Consider the following 17,129-nt stretch of genomic DNA (forward strand, 5'->3'; position numbering starts at 1 on the left):
GATTTTATTGGGGAATTGGGGGAGAGGAACAGCGTTGGGGAATCAGGAAAGGGGAACAGACAAGTTGCTGTCCTTTTGTTCTTCAGTCTAGTTGTGGAGGACGGTGCTTCACTGGCCCATGTTGGTATTATCATTGCACTCTTCCCAGATGAGGCAGTTGCTCGCCAGCCATTGGACGGCTGCTCACAGCGGCTCACGGTAGCTCATGAAAGCTCACGCCAGCTGCTGGCCAGCCCCACTGCAGCCTACGCTATCGCCGGCGACTCACGGCAGCCCAGCTCCAGGTCAAGCTGTTGTTCACCATCTTAGCTGTAGAGGATGCAGCGCCACTGGCCCTCATATGTGGGATCTGAACCGGGGCCCTGCTGCTCAGAGCTGATGTCCCAAGCCAACTCCTAACCAACGCTCCACTCGGCTGGCCCTGGCTTGTGTCTTAATGGACTACTTTGAAACGGGACAGCTCAGCTTCTGACAACTTGAGTAGTTAAGAGTTAAGAGCAGTATTTAAGAGCAGGGGTCACTGCAGGAATAAAGTAGCTATGTGACCTTAGGCAAATTGTTTAACCTCTCTGATCCTCAGTGTTCTCTTCTGAAAACTGAGAACAATATTAGTATCTAATTCATGGGGCTGTTGCAAGGACTCAATGAGATAATGCCTATAAGGGCTGGACAGAGCAGGGGCTGGATAATTATAGTTTTTTATTATTACTTAATATCGGAAAGAGTGATAACTATGTCCAGGAAGGTTGGGATCCCTCCAGAATGAAGGCTAATCTTAAATGAGAATCTCTGCTTGGAGAAACTCCTGAGAACCAGCCTTCCCTAAGGCATGGTCCCCATTCCAACTGAGTTTAACTCTTCTAGTCTCTGAGCCAAAGTTCTTAACCTTTGACCAGAATCACCCAGGGAGCCTGTTTACCATGCATATTCTTAGAGCTCTCTCTCAGGAGTCTCTTCCAGGTTTTGGGGAGGTGAAGGGTTGGGTATGTTTAGCAAACACCCCAGGTAATTCTCATACAGAATCTGAAACACTGCCCTCAACCAGGGATAGGCAGACTTTTTCTGTAACAAGCCAAAGAATAAATACTTTTGGCTTTGTGGGCCAGATGTCTCTGTTACCACTGCTTGACTCTGCCACTCTCTGCCATTGTAGCACAAAAACAGCCGAAGACATTAAGTAAATGAAGGGCTGTGGCTGTGTTCCAATAAAACTTTATTTACAAAGACAGGGGCCTGATTTGACCTACGGGTCATAGTGTGCCAGCCCCTGCTTTCTGCCAGCCCATCTCTCTTCTATATATATAACCAATAAAAGCACAGACATGGGTAGTAAAAAAGTGATATTTCTTTAATTTAAAATTGTGACCTGGAAAGAACCAGTCAGTTTAAGTATCCAGGAGTCCTCTTTGAACCCAATTGGAACAGACACAATATTGGCTCAGATTACCAACCCTAGAGAAAAACCGAACCAAATCGAGAATCCTCAGGAAGTCCCTGCAGCTACCCTACTGGGGCCATCAGGCTCCACTGCGGGAGGGTACCCGGGCTGCCAGGGGCTGCTGCTTTCTAGCCACACTGAGAATAGTTTTCCTCCCGCCACCCAGCTCCCTCACAGGCTTGAGTCCTCTCCATTGCTCTGCAGCTGGCCCTGCACATGTCCTCCACAGAGAGGTTGGTGGCATGGCAGTCACTTCCCAACCATCTTTGGGGCACCTTCCTGTGACTGCAACAGAGGAGCTGAGCAGTTCTGAACATATGTGCCCAGAAGGGCAGCACCTTCATCGTTTGGCTGAGATCTGGAGCCTTGAGTTGTAACCATCAGTCATGTGTGGTCAAGGCACCGGCACCAAGATGGCAAATGGCAGCAAGATGGCAAAGGTGGGAAACGACCTGGGAAGATGCAAGGGTCTCGGTAATCGATTCAATCGATTTCATTCTGAAAACAAAACAGACAAATGCCATCTGGGTAAACTCCCTACAAACAGGAGAAAGCATCAAGACGGACAGAGAACCACCACCTCCTTCAAGACTCCAGGTCTGCCTGCTCTTCCCCAGCACAGAAATCAAAGGTCCCTCTTCTTAGGTGAGTGATGCTCCCACCTCATACATTCAGGGCCAATCAGGCCTGCGGATTCATCTAGCCAGCCAGTGAGGGGTCTCGAAAGAACTCTAGGCTCTGAATAATGTGTGAATGGAGTCCAGGATGCTGAGTAGGGTTTTTTTTTTGCACTGAGTTTTGGAAGTGTGTAGTCAGTAGAGAGGAAAGGAGGAAGGGCATGGCCAGAGCGGCCCTTGGAGATCCTGGAGGCCTTCCCAGAAGGGGTTTATGGACAGAATAAATACAACTGGCTTGAAGCAGGTCTAAAAGAGCCAACAGGTCACTGCAGACTCACTGCAGTGGGGCAACAAGTTTCCGTTTGCTTTCTCTAAAATTTACAGCACCCAAAGCCTGATGTTTGACCTGAGTCAAAGATGTTGGGACAAACCACTAAAGGGCAGTCCGGGGATGCAGTAGGAGACCAGATGGTGGCCAAGGTGTCCCCACCACACACAGCATTCCTGAGCCTGGTGGGCCACATCCTGGGCATATTGCAGAGGCAGCTCAGGACACTAACAAGGGCCCCTGCTGTACACAGGGTGGAGTGGGTGCGGGAAGAACACGGCATTACATAAAGTCCCCTGAGAACTGAGGTGCAGTGAAGAGAAAGGGGTGGGGCTTCCTTCTCAGGCCCAGTCACTCTGCCTCCCAAGGGAGAAAGAAGATATTACTGTGCATTCCAGCACCACTGATATTATCTTACTCTAATGAATGGCACCTGAGGGTGGGGGCATTTCAGCACAGACCCCCGACTGTGTGACAGCTCCCCCCCCCCCCCCCCCCCCCCCCCGCTCAGTGAGACCCTTTCTTACAATTGTCCTAGAAGGAGTCTGGGTCACAAGCCCTGGCTCATGACAACACATGTCCCATCAGTAGCACCTGACCCCCAGCTAACCAGTCTTCAAGTCCTTAACAAGGCAGCTCAAGTGGTGGGGGTAAGAGAGTTTGGGTCCCAGGACCTCAAAAAATTCCTCTTCCCAGTCTCCTTTTCTCAGAAACAGTGGCCCCCCTAAATGTCTACTAAAGAGGGAGCTGTCCACGTGGCTGGCCCTAGCCAAAGGCCAGTCACTGGACCCACTTACAAGACCACCGCAGTGTCATCCAATCACAGCAGAAGGCTGGCTCGACCCCTACCCTCACTGGATGATGCTGTCTGGCTGCCCATTCTGGGCTACCTGTCCAGGGTCAGAGGTGGGGGCAGGGTTAGGCATGTTGCTCTGCAGGTAGCGGCGGAAATCTTTGATCATGGGCCGGAGGACCTGGATGAGGACGCTCAGGGCTGCCTGGGTGCCCTCCATGGCCTGAGCCTGGCGCTCCTGGGCACAGGCCTGCACCTCCTGGGAGCGGCGGATCATTTGCAGCAGGTCGTTCTGCTGCTCCAGGTGCTGGGCAATCTCCTTCACATGCAGATTGGTGACCCGCTGCTCCTGGATCAGCTTGGCCGAGTTGAGAGCGATTCGACTCTTGAGCGCCTGTGGCTTTACTGAGGGGTCAGCGTGCTGGGCCATCATCTCCACGGGGGCCTCGGCTGCCAGGGGCGGGGGGCCCTCAGCTGTGCAGTACTCGACCACTCCTTCCTCAAGTGTGTGATAGGTGGTTTCTGTGGGGACTGTGGAAAGAAAGAGCAAAGACAGCATCAGGTCACTTTCTAGGAAGAGTGAAGCTAGCCACGTGGAGTGGGGAGGAAGCCATTTAGCCTTATTCTGGGGAATTCAGGCCTCCTCTGGCTTTATAGTTTATTCATGCAACTAAATCTAGACTCTAAGGGGTTTAGAATCTTAATCTACTTCGTAACCAAAGGGTCAGTCACGGATCTGGCAAAAGCAAAGATATCAATAATAATACTAGCAAAAAATTTAGAGCACCTACTATGTGCCATGCACTGTGCTAAGTAAGCCCTTTGTACTCATTTGTTAGACGAATCCTCATGATGAAACCAAAAGGTAGGTCCTGTCATGTTCATTTGCAGAAATGAGGAGATAGACTCAGAAACATGGAGTGACTTGCTTAAGGTCACACAGCTTATTCAGCAGGTCCAGGAAATAAACCCAGGTCTCCCCAACACCAGAGTCCATTGTGATCAATACCACCCCACTGGGCTGCTTCTGGCTAATAAAAGCAGGGCCACATGCTCCCCATAGTGCCAAAACACAGCAGGCGTCTTGGGTGGGACTCTGCATGAGCTGTTTGTAGCCACTGTTCCTACCTCCCTCAGTGCTTTCTTGACTTCTTTGGCAAAGCAGAAAAGGAGGTGGGAGTGGGGCAGCAGCAGCTAAAGTGACCAATAAATGCCTCCCTGTCTCTTTGATCATCCTGGTCAATGGGATACTTAAAGGTCCTTCCTGTTCCAGAACAGCAATTGATTGAGGCCAGTGTTCAGTCCCCTTTCTTACCTCAATATCCTTGAGAAATATGCCACTGTGGGGGATGTCATTCACACATATACCCAATTCCCCAAAGCCCCACTGAGAATCACTGATTGGTATAGTTCATAACCCATCACAAAGGAGCAGTTAACAGTCACTGATGCAAACCTCATCTGAACTAAAAAGTCCAACCCAAGCTAATAGTTCTGTCGTTATTCACAGCTGAGAACATTTGAAGGGATGCTAGGTGGGTTGTTTGAGCCTCCATGCATAGTGGAAAGGTCACCACCCTTCAATGCCAACATCAACTATGTGTCCCCACCCCGATCAGGAAGACTCCTTTCTTTTCTGAGTCCTTAGGTTCTCCCAACTAACAAGGCAATTATTCACATATGTGTCTTATCTGTCCTATGAGAATATAACCGGCCCCTGTCTTAGACACCTTGGTAATCCCAGTGCAAAGCACAGGATTTGGCACAGAATAAGTGCTAACGTTTGGTGAGTAAATGAGTGAGTAGATTAATACCAGAAACCATGAGGTTCCTCAGCTGTGCCTGATCAATGTTCACCACACTGAAAATCCAGAATGTCTCTGTCCAGAGTCTGATTTGAGCAATATCATCCCCATCTGTCTACTCATTCAACAAATACATCCTGACTGCTACTGTGTGCCAGGCCCTGTGATAAGTCCAGTGGGGATACAAACATGGTCTCTGTCAAGGACCACCGAGTTCAGTCATGGACACAAATGGTGACAAAACACTGTTGAGAGCAATCCAGCTCATCAGAAGTCCAGACTGCATGCTGAGGAACTCCCAAAGAGAACAAGATCACTTCTGTCTGGGGAGCTCTTGGAAGGCCTCATGGTCTTCTAAGACTCCCATCTGACCTTTGACCCTTTGCAATCAAGCTTCCCAGGGCTGCCCAAGCTCTTGCTGGCCCTTCCCATTTATGCACGCTGGACTCGGCAGGAGAGGTCACTCACTCTGTGTCAGGGTAACTGTGGCTGCAGTTGCAGTGGCTGTGGGTCCGAGGGCCACCGGGTGGATCTCTGTGGTACTGGGCAGGCTGATGATGGTGGCCTCGCCCAGCAGGTTGCAGATGCGCTGTTGCATGGGGGTGAGCAGTACGGGGGCTACAGCTGTGCCACCGCCACCACTGTTACCACCTGACCCTGGCCCACCAGCTCCATCTTCCTCAGTGGGCCCTGGGGCCTCGCCACCCTCCACAGCTGCCCGGACTTGGGCAACCTTGCGACGGACCTCGGTCTTGAGGTCGGACCACTTCTTCTTGACCTCAGGCAGCTCCCTGCGGCAGGTGGCCACAGCGTTTACCCTTCTCAAGATGCCATGCCAGGCCGCGCTCTTGGCAGCTAAAGGGACTCCGGCATTGAAGTGGTTCACCAGCAGGTGCTTCTTCAGTTCCAGCTCCTCCACGATGATCTCCACCTCTCGCTCAGAGAAGTTCATCTTCCTCTTCTTGGCTGGGACAGCCATGGCTTCTCCTTACCCCTCTTTTTAAAGAAATTATAATTCCCTCAACCGCCCCAATTCCCCTTCTCTACTTCCTCAGCCTCAAGCCTCATCCACCCCCCTACAGGGGTTAGGCCGGGCTTGCCAATGGCCAAGCACCAGGCCTTTGGTAACCCTCCTCGCTACGCAAAGTGCGTAGGGCCAAGCGCCGACCGGCCCAGCCGCTGCCAGCCAGCTGCGTAATGGCTTCCTGAATCTGCCTCTTCCGCCGGGGTGTGCGGAGATCCGCCCACTTCCCCTCTTCCCGCCTCCCAGCGCTTCTCCAGGGGAACCACCCCTCCCGATTAGTCGCGGCTTAATATCACGTCGTTCACTGGTTTTTTGATCTGTCGCTCAGCTACAGAGCCCGTCCACTTATTGAATTGGCCTGACCATTGGTCTGAAGGTGTGTCTGTCGCTACAGAGCTCTCCGCCCACTGAGCCTTTTATTCACTTCCATTGGAAAATCGTCCTGTCGTTCAAGCATCAGTATTATTTAACAGCATAAGCTATTAAATTCAGCTATGTTATTGGTGATTTTAGGGAATTAGATGATCAAAACCTGTCCTCCGGAGTATCCCTAGTGCTGTCGGCTGTGAGCCATTGGCCAATTAATTTTTAATTCCATGCACGGGCGCAAACTCTGGTTTGCAGCCGCAGCTTACAATTACTCTTCACAGAAATCCTGTTTCCCATCGGAGACTACGATCTCTTCGTACACGACCGCTCCTCCGATCTTTTCGATTGTGAAGTCCAAATAGTTTCTCCATGGAAATTGGACACGGGGCCTTACGCCTGCCAATCACATGACTTATGCCTATAGGGACGTGAATTCCTCGCTTGTTCCCGACTCAGCCAATCCCCGCCTCCCTCAGTTTGAATCGGCCCCAGGCTGAGCCGGAATCGCCCCGCCCTCTCTATTGATCCGGGTAGTCCTGGACGGTGTGGGCAGTCCTCCGGGAGGCTCCGCCTCTCGGCAGTCCGGGTCTGTGACTGGCCAGAGATGCGCCTGGGGGCGTGGTTAGAGAGGAAACAAGCGGCGGGGCGGGGCTCCCGGAAGCGACCCCGCCCGCCAGTTTGCCGGCTTCTCGGATCCCGCGCTCGCAGTCTGAGGACGCCGGCTTGTCTTCCGCGTTCTCTTCGCCGCCCGGTGCCCCTGCCTCGCGCCCGATGGTGAGCAGTGTGTTGTGCCGCTGCGTGGCTTCCCCGCCGCCGGACTCCGCCGCCGCCGCCTCGTCGTCCGCCTCGTCGCCAGCGTCTGTGGACCCGTGCGGCGGCGCAGTTTGCGGGGGCCCGGACCACCGGCTGCGTCTGTGGAGCCTCTTCCAGACGCTCGACGTCAACCGCGACGGCGGCTTGTGTGTCAACGACCTGGCCGTGGGGCTGCGACGCCTAGGACTGCACCGCACCGAGGGCGAACTCCGGGTAGGAGGCGCGCACCGTCCGCGCGGGCGGCGTGGGGGCCCCTTCGCGTCCCAGCACCTCTGGGAAGTCCAGGTGACAGGTCTGGGCCTCTGAGTGACAGACCTGAACGGCCCGGCCTCTTGGGCAGACCCTTGGAGCGTGGTACGTCTACTGGACGGCCTCTTGGGCTGGGTGGGACCCCCGATTGACAGATGGACACACCATTTATTCTCTGGTGGGAGTGGAGCTCTTTCCTGACCTCTGTGGGCGTTTGGTCCAGGGGTAAAGGCTCTTCGTGCACAGGTGGGCACCCTCTGAGCTTTCTGATGGTCGAAAGCCCCTTCTTGCCCCGGTTTTCCCCAAAGTAGGCCAAGTCTCAGAAGTCCGCCTTTGGTCACCTCTTGACCTCAAGGCTAACCTTGATGCACGCCCCTACCCACGATTGACGGGTCCACCCATTCTCCAGCGCCCCCCCCCTTCTCTCCTTTCCATGCCAGCCCCGATCTGGTTCCTCAGAATCACGGGGGAGTTGGAAAAAATGGAAACTGGGGTTTCAGGCAGATCTGCTATGGTGTGGGTGGTGAGGACTGACAGTTCACGCGGTTTAGGCTCATCCCCATTGACATGCTTATCCAGAAGGTGGGACTGTGAACTCTTACAGGGTTGCAGATCATGAAAGAATCTGAGGGAAAATACTTTCCAAAAGTGCAAGTGTTGTACACCTAGGAGGGATATGGATACTCTTGTTCAACAGTGGGCTTTTGGCCGAGGGGACAGAAAAGAGATGGAAAAGGGGGGCCATCTCTGGGCCTGCCAGAAAGGGAAGTGCTGTCCTTTTTTTTTTTTTTTTTTAAATAAGAACCTCAAGCAGAGGCAGTTTCTTCCCCTTCTGTCTCTCATGGTGTGTTTTTCCATCTGACTTTGTAGCTGTAGCTACCCTTTCCCGAGTATTTCACTTATTTGTGGCCTGATTTACAACCTGAAGGAGTACTAAGTACTTTACCTAGTAACCTGTTTCTCTTTTAAGTTAGTTCATTTGGTCCATTTGTACATAAAACAATTAGAGACTCTCCTAGCCAACTATGAAAAAATCTGGTAAAATGCCAGAGCGTGAAACCAATTTGTTGGTGGGTTGGGTGTACAGAAGGTGTTTTTAACTCATGTCCAAGATATCGTGGATCAACATCCAAGGTATTTAACCTACTTAGGATCTGCCTAGGAAGAAGACCAAGGGTAACACTATGCAAGATGCAGTCGTTGGGTTAAGTCCAAGAGGTTTAGAAATAAGTTAAAAAAAAATTTTTAAGTTTTACACAAAATGACCGTTGTGAGCTTGATAGTTTCCCGTATAGATCTGATAAGTCACTTGGAAAGATAGTATGGCTAAACTCAGAGGGTCTATGCCTTATGGGCTCAGGGAGGCGTGGGCCCAGGTTGACCTTTCTGCTTCTGTGAACCTACCCACTTGGCCTATGCTGCCAGACATATCGAGGGCATCTGATTGCTGGGGTGTATTCAGTGTTTACACTATGCTTTGTGCCTCAACTAGAGTCACAGTGTTCTTGCAGTTCACAGCACATCTGATATTGATCCTAATCCACTTTTTTGGCAGCAAATTTCTAAGGGCAAATAAGGAGAAACTAATTGTTTTTCTTTCCAGTGTTGAAAGAAACCTTTTTTTTTTTAAAAAAAGATTTTATTGGGGAATTGAAGGAGGGAACAGCATTGGGGAATCGGGGAAGGGGAACAGACAAGTAGCTGTCCTTTTGTTCTTCAGTCTAGTTGTGGGGAATGGCGCTTCATTGGCCCTTATTGGCATCATCATTGCGCTTGTCCTGGGTGAGGCAGTCGCTCGATGGCCATTGGATGGCCGCTCATGGCGGCTCAGGGCAGCTCACAAAGCTCACATAGGCTCCCGGCCAGCCCCACTGCAGCCTGTGCCGTCACTGGTGACTCACGGCAGCCCAGCTCCAGGTCGAGCTTCACCATGTTAGCTGTAGAGGGCGCAGCATCACTGGCCCTCATGTGGGATCCGAACCGGGGCCTTGCTGCTCAGAGCTGGCGTCCCAAGCCAACTCTTAACCAGCGCGCCCTTGGCTGGCTCTGAAAGAAACCTTTTTGATTAACCAAAGGGAGGCTAGCTAGCCCCTTGGGGTCACATTGGCTCTAAAATCTTCGACTCTGTGACTGATCTAAGTTCTATAATATGAAACAGTTCTTTTTTATTCTTTTGGTGTGTTGATTTAGTATGGACTCTGACTATTTCTACAACTCTTTCAGCTTTTGACTAAGTTAAAGTATACAGCTTTGAGACTGGGAATGATCTATTTAATTCATTTGTTAGGGGTGTACATGTTAGTCCTGTGGCGAATGGGTTAATTATTGAGAGAGACAATCTGCCTTTTTGTAAATAACTGGGCAGCAGGAAGACACTCTGCCTCATGAACCCCCATACCACTTCCTGTTGAAATAGTATCAATATTAGCCACATACAGAAAAAGCAGCCCTGCAGTTTTGCAGAACTAACAAAGCCAAAAGAATTTGAGGCCCCTTGGGTTGGAAATGGGCTCTCTGTCCTGGGAATAGCTGTTGAAAAACACATCATCAAACTTTGACAGCTGCTTCATATGACCTTTAGGACCAGTCTGAGATGGTAGGGCTTGCTCAGGAATGAGCTCTGAGTGCTGATCAGTGGGCGATGGGTGAACCCAGTCCATGTGACTGTACAAAGCCTCTTGCTAGCTTACAACAGGTTGGATCAAGTTTTCCTTAGAAACGAACCTGCAATTTTTGGCAGCCCCCCTTTTTTTTTTCTCTGAAGAAATTGGGACAGTCAAGGAAAGATGACTTAAAATGGAAATGGGCAGTGAAACTGATGGCAGCCAACCAGGAAAATTTTCTTCGTAAAGGACTTGTGATCAAGAAGCAGGTCCTGGGACAAAAGAAGGGAAGGGTTTGTTAAAGAAAAAAAAAAATGACGACAGAGGTAGTGACTCTGGGAAATGAGGCTTCAGCTGGTGCTAATTATAGCATTGCCTATTTAAGGCATTTTCATGTGACCAAACAAAATCTTTGTCTTAAAACAAATTTAAAACATAGGTTGGGAATCAGGCAGCCAATTAGAGGAAGAACGCAAGCTGGGTTATATATAAACAGTGTCCCTTTAGCTGAGGCTTGTGAGGCTCTCCGAAGGGGCTGGTATTTCATGCGGGTGAGGATTCTAGAAGATGGTGTGGTTTGCTGATTTAGAGGCTTGCATATGCACCAGCTAGTTTAAGCCTCACAATAACTTTGTGTAGTTGGTAAGACAGTGCTTTCACCCCATTTTACAAAGGAAGGAACAGAGGTTCAAAAACGACCTCAAAACTCATGTGACCACTAAGGAATTAGACCAGAGAAAGAACGGAAACCATCTCCTGACTCCTTCACTCCTCTTTAACTCTACCAGTTGTTTCCGAGGAACATGAAGCGAGTTCCAACTTGGGCTTTTGGGGGAATTTGAGAAAGATCCATTTAGAACCACATCTCTCATTCCCAAAATAGGTTTCAAGATTATCCAGAGATTATTCTGGCAAAGAATGAGAATCCTCCCTGCCCTAATTCTCTCCTTGACCTGAGCAGTGTACGTGAGGCAATCTCTGTTGACTTGAAATAATTGCATGCAAGATCGATAAGGCCAAGTTGGTATTGCTTAATCAGACAGTACTGTTAAACTCTATATCTTTTACATGTGTGGCCATTTGGGGGGAAGGTGTTTATGTAAATAACTGGACTTAAATAAGACAGCCTATAGGGAAAAAAGAGCCTTTTTTCGTAGAAAAGGGATAGACATCATTTGGTATAATATAATGGCCCATTAGAAAAAGAAAAAGGCTATTTGCAGCTTGGATTGAGGTCATATATTAAACTGATTGTGTTATATTGTTGCAGAATTGGTTCCTGGCTCGAAGTAATTATCATCAAGATAAGATTTTTTTTAAAAGAAGATTTTAAAAAAAATTAGTTGATATTTGGAAAGGTGGAGTTAGATACCCTGATCGTAAGACCAAGTAATATATACGAACATAGCCGAGTCAGCCTGATCAGAGCTTCAGTTGGATGAATTCCTTTGATATTCAGAGTCGTTAATTGTTTGACATCTCACAAAAACCAAACAGGAATGAGAAACAAATATTTTGCTGAAACTCATTCCCAGTACAGCTGCAGGTTGAAGTCAGTGAACAAAGCTGTACTGACAAAAGACTAGTCTCATTAACCTAGGGCAGACTTTTCATTTTAACCGTTTCTTCTTATACTGATGTGAATTTGGCAGAACCAAAGAATTTGGTCTTGGAAGGGTCACTGGCCATCACAGGCCAGCATCTGGGGAGCACTCTTCCCCGGGGCATCCTTCACAGATGGCCGGCCAGCCCATTCCATTGTGGACCTAGTTGGGAACATGATGAGTTCTTTCTTAGATCAGACTAAAGTCTGTCTGCTTATATCTGTTTCCATTTGCCCCAAGCTTTACCTTCAGGAGCAACACATGAAAGCGATCCAAGGGCCCTTTAAGTATCTGAAAACAGCTACCCTATCTTACTGTAGTCTCTGCTGCTATAAGAACAGTGGGTTTCATCATGCACTTCTCACATAAACTGTCCACACCTTTCATGGTCCCTCATCTGAGGCAGTGTACCATGGAAGTAAAGAGTACAGACTTTCCTTGGAAACACGGCACTAAGTGAAAGAAGCCATCGCTAAAGACCATATATTATGCAATCTGTTTATGTGAAAGTCCAGAGACAGTAGATTAGAGGTTACAAAGGCCTAGGAAGGGAGGGGAATGGAGAGGTAGGAAGGTGGTAATAAAGGGTTTGGGGTTTCTTTGTGAGGTGATCAAAATGTCCTAAAATTGACTGTGATGATTGTTTACATATCTGTAAATATGTTAGAAACCATTGAATTGTACACTTCAATGAGTGATTTGTATGGCATATGAATTTTATCTCAGTAAAACTGCTTTTCTTTTTCTTTTTCATTTATTTTTAAGTTAAATTCATTGGGGTAACATTGGTTAATAACATACATTTCAGGTATACAGCTTTATAATAGGACATCTGAATATTCTATTGTGTCCATTTGCTGTAGTGAGTCACTTAAGGCTGATACTTCCTGATTGACTTTCTGGCTGAATGATCTATTGATTGCTGTCAATAGGGTAGTCAGGCCCCCTACTGTAATTGTATTTTTGTCAGTTTCTCCCTTTAGTTCTAACTAGTTAGTAGTTGCTGTATATATTTTGGTGCTCTCAGATTGGGTGCTTGTATATTGATAACTGTTACGTCTTCTTGATGAATTGTCCCTTAATATTATAAAATGTCCATCTTTGTCTCTTGTGACCTTTTTTTTTTAATCTTAAAATCTATTTTGTCTGATATAAGTACTTTCATCCACCATTCTCTGGATGCCATTTGCTTGAAGAATATCATCATCGTCCACCCCTTCACTTTGGCCTATGTTTGTCTTTGGAGCTGAGGTGAGTGTCCTTCAGGCAACATATATAATAGTTGGGTCTTGTTTTGTAATCCATTCTGTTACTTTGTGCCTTTTGATTGGTGAGTTCTGTTCATTTACATTTAGGGCGATTGTTGGTATATGGACTTACTACAGACATTTTACCTTTTGTTTTCTCGTTGCTTGGTATCTGCATTTTTTCTTTTCCTTTGTGATACTGACTGCTCTTTTAGTTTAGTGGTTTTCTGTGATTTTTTTTCTCTGTTTTTCTTTTTTATGTTTCATGTCTCAGCTCTGGATTTTTGTTTAGTGGTTGCCCATTAGGTTTGTGTAAAATGTCTTATACACACAATAATCCTTTTTCTTTTGATTGCCTCTTGTCTTCATTCAGCTGTACGTTTTTTCCTCCTCTCCTCTTATAGTTTGTTGTCACAAATTATCCCTTTTTATGTTATGCGTTTGTTACCAAATTGCAGTAGTTGTAGGTATTTTTAGTGCCTTTTTTCACATTTAACCTTTATGAAATAGTTAAGTGTTGAATAACCTATTCTAAATTAGATTTGCAGTTTACAGCTTCTATCTGTTAATTACCTTACTCAAAGTTTTGTATACTTTTGTCTTTTTTTTTTTTTCCTGGTAAAAGAACTTCTTTCAACATTTCTTGTAATGCAGGTCTTGTGGTTGTAAATTCTCTCAGCTTTTGTTTGTCTGAGATAACCTTTATTTCTCCTTCATATCTGAAGGATAACTTTGCTAGATATATTATCCTTGACTGGTGGTTCTTCTCTTTCAATACTTTGAGTATTTCCTTCCACTCTATTCTGTCTTGTAATGTTTTTACTGAAAAATCTGGTGATAATCTAATGGGGTTTTTGTAGGCTACAATCTTTTTTCCCCTGGCTGCCTTGAGAATCCCTTCTTTGTCATTAATTTTTGGAAGTTTGAATAAAATATGTCTTAGAGAAGGTCTTTTTGTGTTAATGTAATTAGGTGTTCTATTAGCTTCCTCTGTTCTAAACTCCAGAACTTTCCATAGGCTTGGAAAGTTCTCATCAATTATTTCTTTGAATAGACTCTGTGTTTCCTTCTCCTTCTCTTCTTCTGGTGTACTTGTTATCCTTAGGTTGCCAGATATTTTTTATAGAGTTCTTTCATCTGTTTTAACTCCGTTCTCTCCTTACTCCTGTGTCATTTCTAGGTTTTTGTCTTGAGTTCACTAATTCTGTCTTCCATCTGGTCTGCTCTATTTCCAATGGTCTCTAATGCCTTCCTCATTTATTGAGTTTTTCAGCTCCAGAATTCCTGTTTGGTTCTTTTTTGCAGTTTCAATCTCTTTGGTAAAGTACTTCTTTTGTTGGTTAATTTTAGTCCTGAGCTCATTGAACTGCCTTTCTGAGTTTTCTTGTATATTGTTGAGTTTTTCCATGACTGCAATCTTGAATTCTCTGTCATCTAAATCAGTCTTCCATGACTTTGAATTTGGTGTCTAGAGACTTTCCGTTTTCTTTCTGTGATTCCAAGTTACCTTGGTTGTTCATGGTATTTGATGGATTGTTTCTCTGGGCTTTGGAGGTGATGATCTCTTTTTTAGATACTGTTTTGCTCTCAACAATTCAGCAGGTTGATAGGGTACTTTATTTTGTTGTTCAGTAGATTGTTGTTATAGTACAAGTTCTTGTTCTAGCTGCACTATCTGCACCCCTGGGATTGCCATGGAGTGGTGTCACTTCAGTTGAGGAAAATGCCGTGTACCCACGAGGATGGTGGGTGTCCCCTCTGTGACCAGCTTTCCTCGGTCACAGGGCACCACCACTGTGGTGGGGGAATGTGGCAGGTGGTAGAGAACCGGTTTTGCGAACTCCCAGAGCACCTCCTTTTCCACTGTGCTGTTGGCTTCACTGGGCTCTGCCAGAGAGTGTGGGGGAGAGGAAGTGAGTTTGAATCTCCCAGCTCTGCTCTCTTTCCAGTAATGGCCATCCCCACCACTGTGTAGTCTAAGGGTTTCCAGCCCCCTCTACCCGGCTGAGCTACGATGGGGAGTGGGGAAGGGAGATGCCTTTTCTGGGAGGGAAACTGATTCTGCCCTTCTTACGCTCCAGGCCTTAGAATGAGGGCTGGAGCCTGACTTCCCCACCCCACCCACCAGACAGCTAGGGCCGCAGTGGACCAGAACTGTGTCTGCAGGCATTTTCCCTGCCCTTCCCCTATCCCGCCTCCCCTACTCCTTCCAGTACACCCACCTTCAGGTGTCCCAATGAGTGGATTTTTCAGGCGTGTTTGTGTGTTGAGCAGGGGGTCTTTGTTGAGTTACAGTTGTCTGACTTGTTGTAAATTTAAGAGGAGAAACGATGGAGTCTTCTCATTCCTCCATGATGCTGACATCACTCCCAAAACTGTTTTGTTTTTTTTATTATTTATTTTTTAGCTGAGCCATCTTGCCACGAGTTGGCAGCTCAGCTCGGGCCAAGAATCAAACCGGCGACCCTGTTGCTCAGAGCGAGCTCTTAACCAACTGAGCCACTGGGCAGGCCCTGTTTGTTTGTTTTTTTTTTAAACCAGTACAATACAGGCTTTGCAGTATAAACCTGGGTTCAAAAATTGTTTCTGCCACTTGCTAGCCGTGTGACCTTGAGCAAGTTACTCAACTTCTCCAAATCTCAGTTTCCTTTTCAGAAACACGGTGGTATGAATACATACTTCATCAGGTTGTTGTGGGAGTCAAATTAGATGAAGTATATTAAAGAGCCTGGCACAGTGTCTGACACACAAGTGTTTAACACAAAGCAACTTTTTCCCCCATTAAGCCTTTGAAAATGAGATAAGATACCCAGAATTGGCCATAAGCATCTACATTTTTCCCGGATTATAAGGTGAAAAGTGGAACAGAAAGAAGAAGAAAGTGTGGGGATATCTGGAATAAAGTATGCAGTCTCCTGTAGCTGAGAGGCCTTCAGCAGTTTGAGGAGGAGGAATGTGGATTGCAGAGAGCCTGGGCCCGGTGGACATTGGGAGAATTAAAACAAAAAAAGGAACCCCGGTCGCAGGAGCTTTCTAAACAGTGATTGAAGTGCTAGAGTCACTATACACAGCAGTGTCTCTGGCCCAAGCATTGCCCTGGACAGAAACGGACCCGGACCCGTTTGCGCACTGCTCCTGCCAGCCTGCTGCCCGTTTCATGAGCTATGGGTGGTCTTTTCTCAAATACAGAGTTCACTTTGAAGTTGTGAAAATGAAAGCTTCAAGTAGGTCTTGGTTAAAGCCCTTGGAGATTATCTCACTAGCCGCATTATTTTGCAGAAGTGGTGCTGAGGCTTAGAGGCCAGCCTAGTTGAAGGCAAAGCCAGTAGCAGAACGCAGGATTTTGACTCTGCCCAGTTTCGCTCAGTATACACTGCCGCCTACTACAGCTGTAGATACTTAACTAGCCCCTAAAACTTGGCAACCTTTATAGTCACAGTTTCTGACATTGCCGAATCTATGCATGATGATACGAGCTCAGCATTTTAAGACTCCTGATGGTACTCAGGAAGCAGCAACTGAAATGATAGGTACACATTTCCTAAGTATGAGGTATAAAAGACTCAACACAATACCTAAAAAAAAAAGATGTTGTTGTCTTAAAGATGCACCTTTCTTTGAAATAAATAAATGAATAACAAAGGTTGGACATAAGAAGCTTCTTATCTGCTTTAAACTCTTGGCAGAGCTTCCAGGAAGCTTGAATTTCCCAGGGTCAAAGTGGAAACTGGAGATGGTAACTGTCCCTATTCCTGCTTTGTGAAGCTTTCCACATTCCATCAGCCCCAGGCCTCATGCCTTCTTTCCTCCAGCCCTCCCTCCCCTAGGCTGGAGTCTGATGTGACTCTACAACACACACAAAAAATCCACCCCCACTGTGTAAGAAAACGCTCAAAAACCATGGAAATGCCCATGGTGGGGAGGGGAAGGGAAGTGGGCAGAGACAGGTTAGCTTAGATCACCAAGAATAAGCACAAACTGTTAAATCCTTGTCTGTCGGTCTGACACGATTGAATAAGCCTGTTGGTTAAAACCAACAGGATTTCTAATTTCTCTTTTGATTTCTTTTTTGACACACGGATTATTTAGGATTGTAGTAGTTTCCAAATATTTAGGTATTTTCCAGCCAGCTACACTGACCACTTGTGTCAACCTGTTGGCCTTTTCCCCATCTCACAGGTAAAACACTGCTGTCACCTTGGTTAATGCCTTTAGATTGACTTAGAATCCATAAGACAT

General features: G+C 47.1%; 2 protein-coding genes across 3 annotated transcripts in view; one reads left to right on the forward strand and one right to left on the reverse strand.

Moving 5' to 3' along the window:
- Window positions 1-1,330: 1,330 nt before the first annotated feature.
- NAIF1 (nuclear apoptosis inducing factor 1) lies at window positions 1,331-6,187 on the reverse strand. The gene is made up of 3 exons (XM_019641314.1): window positions 5,450-6,187; window positions 3,181-3,707; window positions 1,331-1,936 (listed from the first exon to the last, which is right to left on the reverse strand). Exons 1-2 carry the CDS (start codon window positions 5,958-5,960, stop codon window positions 3,235-3,237), a joined length of 984 nt encoding a protein of 327 aa, XP_019496859.1. The 5' UTR covers window positions 5,961-6,187; the 3' UTR covers window positions 1,331-1,936; window positions 3,181-3,234.
- Window positions 6,188-7,041: 854 nt separating this feature from the next.
- SLC25A25 (solute carrier family 25 member 25) overlaps window positions 7,042-17,129 on the forward strand; it is a 36,426-nt gene continuing 26,338 nt past the window's right edge. The window contains exon 1 of one of the 2 annotated variants that reach the window (XM_019636992.1): window positions 7,042-7,400. In XM_019636992.1, the coding sequence (XP_019492537.1) occupies window positions 7,146-7,400 (255 nt within the window). In that variant the 5' untranslated portion in view covers window positions 7,042-7,145. The remainder of the gene's footprint in view (window positions 7,401-17,129) is intronic. The other variant, XM_019637001.1, reaches the window with a different exon arrangement.

This window comes from Hipposideros armiger, unplaced genomic scaffold (genome assembly GCF_001890085.2).
Source record: "Hipposideros armiger isolate ML-2016 unplaced genomic scaffold, ASM189008v1 scaffold_3, whole genome shotgun sequence".
NCBI lineage: Eukaryota > Metazoa > Chordata > Mammalia > Chiroptera > Hipposideridae > Hipposideros > Hipposideros armiger.

Coding starts and splice junctions, on each gene's coding strand:
- NAIF1 (XM_019641314.1), bottom strand. CDS start 5,960: ATGGCTGTCCCAGCCAAGAAGAGGAAGATGAACTTCTCTGAGCGAGAG. Junction 3,708..5,449: donor CACAGTTACCCTGACACAGA/GTGAGTGACCTC, acceptor TTCTTTCCACAG/TCCCCACAGAAACCACCTAT.